Here is a 7,929-nt window from a genome sequence, read left to right as displayed (position 1 = left end):
GAAGCAACCTAGATGTCCATCAGCAGATGAATGGATAAGAAAGCTACGATACATATACACAATGGACTATTACTCAGCCATTAAAAAAAAATACATTTGAATCAGTTTTGATGAGGTGGATGAAACTGGAGCCTATTATACAGAGTGAAGTAAGCCAGAAAGAAAAACACCAATACAGTGTACTAACACATATATATGGAATTTAGAAAGATGGTAACAGTAACCCTGTATATGAGACAGCAAAAGAGACACTGATGTATAGAACAGTCTTTTGGACTCTGTGGGAGAGGGAGAGGGTGGGATGATTTTGGGAGAATGGCATTGAAACATGTATAATATCATATATGAAATGAGTCACCAGTGCAGGTTCAATGCACAATACTGGATGCTTGGGGCTGATGCACTGGGACGACCCAGAGGGATGGTATGGGGAGGGAGGAGGGATGAGGGTTCAGGATGGGGAACACATGTATACAATGTGATATATGACAAAACCAATACAATATTGTAAAGTTAAAAAATAAAATTAAATTAAAAAAAAAAAAAAGAAAACAACCACAATGGTCTCTGGGATACACTGAGATAAACATTTTCTCAGGTAAATGTTCTTGGGTTTCATTCTATTTGTCATTCTTCTGCAGTGTGTTTTGGGCTTTTGAACTCACCTGCATGGGAACGTTGAGAGGAAAGACCTCGTGTGGAAGTCTGAAACCCTTCCTGGATGGTTGGTGATGGAGACTGAAGCTCTGTCCCCAGACAAGTCAGCAGGAAAGGGCCAAGCATTAGTCCTTCACCAGACTTTGGACTCTAAAAGCAACAACTTGTCTCGTCCATGCCCAGGTTGTACAAGTTCAGGGATACAGCAGAGGAGATATTCACAGTTCTCATTATGTATATTCCCCTCTAGTTATTAATACAATGACCTGTAAGCACATGAAATTCCTGAGGGAGTTGGTCTGGACAGAAAGGATGTTTTTCCCTATTGATAGTCTGTTCTCAGGACACCAGGTAATAAAGCCAGTAAAACTAAATTTGTATTAATATTTCTCTATTAACTCTCTTGCCCTCCAGCTATCTAAATCTCCCAGCACTTTATCCCAATCCCGAGCTTAAGTTTTCTCTAGCCTGTGAGACTCAGGTAACTTGACTAGGTCCCTTGGTTCAATAAAGCATTGACCTATGGTGGGGACTTAGCTCATGAAATCCTTAGAAAAGCTTTTTTACCCTTTCTGAGAGGGACAAGTGTGTTCCTTTAATGTTAAACATTGGGCAGTTCACTCCATGGCTTCCTGACACTTTTGCTAAAACCTTTAGGAATTCCATATTACACCTGAAGTTAAGAGCTAACAATTAGCCCTTGATTTAAAAAGGTTTGTAAGTTGTGAGATATATTTAGATACTGCCAAACACCATAACCTACCTCAACAGATTACAGAGATTATCAGATTTAATTTTTAGAGAAGCTTCTTCTGTGAGGTAGTATTACTATAACTCCATCCTCCATTTCAGGAATGAGGTTCAGAAGAATTTCACATTCTGCTAAAAATTACAAACCTGTTTTGGGATGGAGTCTTGACTGGAATTTTATCAGGATGTTTCCAGTTCTCTAACTCTGGTTTACATTTCCCAGTCAGAGAACTGGGTTTTGATCCTGGAGATATGTGGCAATGTCAAAGAAGATGCTGCTAAACACCCACAATACCCAGGACTCAACACAGATAATTGTCCTGCAAAACTGTTAACAGCTAGAATGTTATAAACACACTTTAAACCAGCACTGCTCCAAGTTTCTAGCTTCCCAGGTGGCTCAGTGGTTAAGAACCTGTCTATCAATGCAGGGTATGTGGATTCGATCCCTGAGTCAGGACATCCCCTGGAGAAGGAAATGGTAACCCACTCTAGAATTCTTGCCTGGGAAATCTGGACAGAGGAGTCTGGAGGGCTACAGTCCATGAAGTCTCAAAGAGTTGAACACAACTGAGTGACTAGCACACATACACAGCTCCAAGTGTACTGTGCATACACATCACTGAGGATTCTAATTCAACTATAAATTCCAGCTAAGTAGGTGTTCAGTGGGCCCAAGGGCCTGGCATTTTTAACAGCTACCAGGAGGTGTGATGCTGCAGGTCCTGGTCTGTGGGTCACACTTTGAGTAACAAGGCTATAACTGTGAGTAAGTCATAGGTAAGTTTAGGTGTTCTGTACCAAAAGAAAATCCACTTTTGTATGTAATTTTGAAAGCAAAAGGTTTTACTCACTGCAGAGGTTGTAATGAAATCTGTTTATGATTCTTCATATAAGGATTCTTGTTGTTTATTCAGTCCCTAAGTCATGTCCAACTCTTTGCCACCCCATGAGCTGCAGCATGCCAGGATTCCCTGTCCTTCACTATCTCCCAGAGTTTGCTCTTGAATTGTATCAAATCACATACATCAAGAAAATACTTTGTAATAACAGGCAAAATAAATGTCTCAAAAATATGTCCACATCCTAATCCTAATAACTTTTAATATACATACATAAAGGCAAATTGTTGCAGAAGCTAATAGAAGTATTCTTGTTCAGGTTTCAGAGACTGTAATAGGCCTTTGACTGAACAGAGACCCTGAAGGGAGTTACATGCCAAACTGCTGACCAACAGAAAGGTGTGTGTGCTCCATCATGTCCGACTCTGCCACCCAATGGATGGTAGCCCACTGGGCTCCTCTGTCCATGGGATTTTCCAGGCAAGAATACTGGAGTGGATTGCCATTTCCTCCAGCAAGGGATCTTCCCAACATGGGGATTGAACCTGCAACTCCTGCATTGGCAGGTTGATTCTTTCCCACTGAGCCGCTTAGGAAGCCCCATGAATTACCTGGGTTTGTATAAAGTCATTACAATGGACTTCTGAATGTGGAGGAAAGAGGAAGAAAAATTGGAGTCAGAGATTTGAGGATGCTACACTGCTGGCTTTGAAGATGAGGAAGGACCATGAGACAAGGAATGAAGGTGCCCCTAGAAAGTAATCTAGGAAGGCAAGACCTTCTTCCCTGGAATGTCCACATGGATCCCAGATTCCCCAGACATCCTGTATTTGGCTCAATAAATGAGCTCTGGCTTCTGACTTCTAGAACTTCACCTGTAAATGCAGGTACAAGTTTATAATTAGAGACATAGCTCAACAACAAGTGGAGGAGCACATAGAGAAATGCTTTTATAGTTAAGACAGAAGCAAGGCAGAGATGCACAGCTGGAGAGAAAGGGGGTGGGTGTCCCCCCAGTGAGGAGGAGCATAGTAAAGTGACAATTAAGTGATTTACACAGGTCAGTTCTTTCTGGTCATGGTTTACCTTCAGCCAATTATTTGGCTTCTTTTTCCACACCTGACCTACCCTGGGACTTTCCCTTGGATGCACCTGCATCCCTCAGCCAAGATGGATCTCAAAGTGAAGGCTTCTGGGAGGAGCAAGACTCTTAATGGCCTGGCATTATCCCCTGAGTTTTGACCTCCAAATAAACTTTCTGAGTATGTGCAGGGTCTCCCTTCTCCTAAAAGCAGGGGTGGGGAGAGGGGGAGGGGGGAGTGAGATCCCTTAATCCTTTGCTTTGTCCTGGCCATGTCTATACATTAAGATGTTTACAAGAGGTGAAGACTGGCTGTTTACCCTATTTACCCTGTTTCTGTTGTTACTTCCATTTCAGAGGTCAAACGAGGCCAATTGTAAATGCCTTAAACTGGAGCCCACCTATCTCTTGTCTCAGGAAATGCAAACAGGAGGCCAGTTGTAAATATTTAACCTGAAGCCCATCTATGTCCTGCCTCACTTTGACCCTATATGGTCTAACCAGTACTGTCAAGGTGCTGTTGAAATAATATATTAGCAAAAGAGTGATGACATATACTAAAATATGGTTATTAATTTCAAATTTCATTATAATATCTCCTTTCACCTTATTTCTTTCCCTTTTCATCTATACTCCTGTCTTGGCTTCATGCAGAAATGCTACTCTTCAAGAACCATTATCTTTTTGACTTTCTGTAACAATATGTAGATCCTAAACCCGTTGTCTTATTCTTTAACTACATATGGATATTTTTGCTTGGTTATTAAAATCTTTTCTTGAGTGGTCATTAGCTTACAATATTTCCAAAACTCCCTTAAAATCCCCTCTCTATCTTTAACCCTCTAGTGATATTTCTAAACTATTTAATTATCCTACTCTATCCCTAACAAGTGTGCTTAATTAAGAGAATAAATACATAAATAACACACACATGTACATACTTCATAATTTTGAATGTGTAAGTGAAAAGTGAAAGTGAAGTAACTCAGTCATGTCCGACTCTTAGTGACCCCATGGACTGCAGCCTACCAGGCTCTTCCATCCATGGGATTTGCCAGGCAAGAGTACTGGAGTGGGGTGCCATTGCCTTCTCCATTTTGACTACACAAGTACTTTTATAGTTTCAGATTTTCTCACAGCATTCTTCTTTACAAATTATGATAATTTTTTTCATATTACCTTTGGAAGTAAGGAAAGGGGGGCTGAGGAATTGCATTTCTAAAAAATACATAACAAAACAATAAAATTATCATACACCTTCTCAAGTTGTGTAAAAATGGAAGCAGGCAGTACATACTGTAAACTGTTAAATGACTTTCTAAATTCTTCAACTGGTACACTGTAAATGAGTACAGTTTACTGCTTGTAATTTTGCTTTAATAAATTTATTAGAATTTTAAAAATGTAATGTCCATGCCAAGGTAGGATCTGGAGCAAATATAGCTGAATCACAGCTGACTGGAATGGGAGATATCTCTTCTAACAGGCAGAAATTAAGGTTTCACATGTGTGTATTAAGATAGTAAAATTAAGGTAATTCACATTTAATAAATTTATTTCCCCTTGCAAATTAGAAGCTTAACCTCCACATATGAAAGTTGTTCAGTGACAAATTCTTCAAGACAGAAGAGCAGTACAACCACACACAACATCGTGGATGAGCCTTTGAAATACAAGGTAGAGGTTCATGCCGACTACAGACTCATGAGAAGCCCTGCAGAGATCAGAACAACTTCACACTGTTCCATCTCATTTGAAAAGAGAGATACTATATTAAACAATTTTATTTTAGGCAAGTTTGTATGCAGCAATAAGTAAATGATGAAATAATCAAACTGGATGAAACTGAGAGCAATAATAATAAACTGATTCTATGTATTCTAGGACCTTGTTCTGAAGTTGAAGATAACATTCATAATCACTCAGTTGTTCAAGTTTGTTTCATATAGCTCTTTGAAAAAGGGACTCCAGTGAGGTCCCTTTGATGCCCCATGGCGAGGTTGGAAGGACATGGATGTTTGCACAACACCTGTGTCCACAAATCACATACCTGAAGAGAATCTGAGTTTTCTGTGTCATCCTTTAATAATGAGGATAATACTTAATGGATATTATTGATACTGTTCATTCTCTGCCCCCATAGAGGCCTGACAAAATTATGAATAGATGGAGATATTTTATTAAGAGAAATGGAAAGAATAATAATTACTGATAGCACTAGAAATTTCTAATCAGGAATAAATAAATATATATATATATATATATATATATCTGTATATATATATCCCACAAGTCCTTCAACTTAAAGAATGTACCTTTCAAACAGATACTCATAGTCCATATTTTAATGAATCTATGAATCACCTGAAAATATAGATTTAGTATAGTAATAAATGCATGATTTCATATTTTGCTTTGTCTTAACTAAAGTGAAGTCTAGGGTCATATTATATCAATCTATTTTTTCATATTTGTCTTTCAGTGTAGATTTAACTTGGAAACATGTAGTATATTATCAGTATTTGCCAGTAATGATGGAAGACACAGTGGACACCAGCTGTATATCAGAACAAGATCCTAATAATTAGAAAAAGATCCTATGATCAGTGATAACAACGAGTAATTTAAAATTTGTATTATCAAGAAGAGTAATTAGGACAGGCATATGCACAGAATGATGTTGTGAAAAATTATAACTACATTCTCAGTTTTCCTCTTTTATAAACTTATTAATAGTTGTGAATGCCAAAAGTAGGGATCTTCCCCCAGAGGGGTTGAATAATTCATAACTCTTCTTTTAGTCAAGCAAAAGAAAACAATGCTCACTCTAGCCTTACTATTTCATCTGAGGAGAAATTATTCTTAAGAGATCATGTAGTCCCTTGATATAAATGGGAATTTCCAATGTTTTATATCCAAAACTGGAAACATGGGAAAATAGGAAACTTAAAAGGGACAAATATAGGATATCAGACATCACAAAGCATAAAAGTGAGTTACATAAATTGTACAAAGTTGAAATCAAAATAAAAATTTCATGAAAAATAGAAGAGGCATCTTCTCTTTCCACAATCTGACCAAACAATGGCAACACTGGGCTCAATGTTTGAGCTCTGCTACTACAGGTACTTCTTAAGATCTATGACAATAGGACCTTTTAAAATTACCTTTCCAAAGAGTTTTTGCAGACCCTTCTTTAAGTCTTTATTCCTCAGACTGTAGATGAAAGGGTTCAGCATGGGTGTGACCACAGTGTACATCACCGAGGCTGTTGCACTTGAGTGTGAGCTGCGAGTACCAGCCAAGCTAAGGTAAACACCTAAGCCTGTACAATAAAATATCGAGACAACTAAAAGGTGCGATGCACAGCTGGAAAATGCCTTATACTTCCCCTGAGCAGATGAGATTCTATGTATGGAGGAAACTATCTTAGAGTACGAGTAAATGATAGATATAAGGGAAGCACCAGCCAGGAACACAGTTTTAAAATACATCTCCAAATTATTGAGAAAAGTGTCAGAACAGGCAAGTTGGATCATCTGATTGAGTTCACAGAAAAAATGGGGAATTTCTAAGACTGTACAGAAGGACAGTCTCAACATCATTAAGCTTTCTAACAAGGAATTCAGGACACTGATGATCCAGGACACCAGCACCATCAGTCCACAGATCTGAGGGCTCATGATGACCGTGTAGTGCAGGGGGTGGCAGATGGCCACAAAGCGGTCATAGGCCATCACAGTCAGGAGGAAGACGTCCAATCCTATAAAGAGTGCAAAAAATTGCATCTGGATAATACAGCCTTCATAGGTTATAACTTTACTCTGTGCCCAAATGTTCTTCAACATCTTTGGGATGGTGGTGGAGGTGAAGCAGATGTCTACAAAGGACAGGTTGGAGAGGAAGAAGTACATGGGGGTGTGCAGGTGGGGGTCTGAGCTGACGGCCAGGATGATGAGCAGGTTTCCAAATATAGTGATCAGGTACATGGAGAGAAAAAGCCCAAATATGAGGGGCTGCAGTTCAGGTGACTCTGAAAATCCCATAAGAAGAAATTCTGAACTTGCTGTTTGGTTCCTTACTGTCTCACGGTGGGTATGATTACCAGGAAAGCGGTAAATATCATGACTGTTTTCATACAAACTGGCATTATTCACATTTTTTAAATGGGACCATGTATCTTTTGCCATGAAGAAGTTAATTTCAGTATTTTGTTCATGGATTTGAATCTTTTTAGGGATTTCCCTGTGCCATCTCTAATTAGCAAGTTTTTCCTCAAGATGTCATGTATTCAAGTTTTTAATGAGAAATTCTTTCACATATTTGAGGAATTTGTCTTGAATTGAGACAAAGACCAGGCACTGTACATGCAACAAATGCACTGTTCTGAAAAACAAAAATTCCAAATTCCAGTTATGGAGAAGAGAAGCAAATAAAAAACAATATAAAGTGTGTCCAATGGTTATTGATGCTACGAAGATAAAGCAGATGTAATAGAGACAGTCAAATAAAGATGCTATTTTAAAATACATGTTCAGGAAGAAACTTCAAACAAGGTGATATATGAACAGATTTCAAGGAGGAGAGAGCCAGTGACAT

General features: G+C 38.6%; 1 protein-coding gene across 1 annotated transcript; it reads right to left on the bottom strand.

Annotated features, from left to right (window-relative positions):
• Positions 1-6,449: 6,449 nt before the first annotated feature.
• Positions 6,450-7,321, bottom strand: LOC133251850 (olfactory receptor 7A17-like). The gene is made up of 2 exons (XM_061424615.1): positions 6,965-7,321; positions 6,450-6,679 (listed from the first exon to the last, which is right to left on the bottom strand). Exons 1-2 carry the CDS (start codon positions 7,317-7,319, stop codon positions 6,450-6,452), a joined length of 585 nt encoding a protein of 194 aa, XP_061280599.1. The 5' UTR covers positions 7,320-7,321.
• Between the last annotated feature and the right edge of the window lie 608 nt (positions 7,322-7,929).

This window comes from Bos javanicus, chromosome 7 (genome assembly GCF_032452875.1).
Source record: "Bos javanicus breed banteng chromosome 7, ARS-OSU_banteng_1.0, whole genome shotgun sequence".
NCBI classification, from domain to species: Eukaryota; Metazoa; Chordata; class Mammalia; order Artiodactyla; family Bovidae; genus Bos; species Bos javanicus.
The sequence above is the reverse complement of the archived record's forward strand: the minus strand, read 5'-3'. Positions and strand labels throughout refer to the sequence as shown.

Coding starts and splice junctions, on each gene's coding strand:
- LOC133251850 (XM_061424615.1), bottom strand. CDS start 7,319: ATGTACCTGATCACTATATTTGGAAACCTGCTCATCATCCTGGCCGTC. Junction 6,680..6,964: donor GCTGGTGTCCTGGATCATCA/GTGTCCTGAATT, acceptor CGCACCTTTTAG/TTGTCTCGATATTTTATTGT.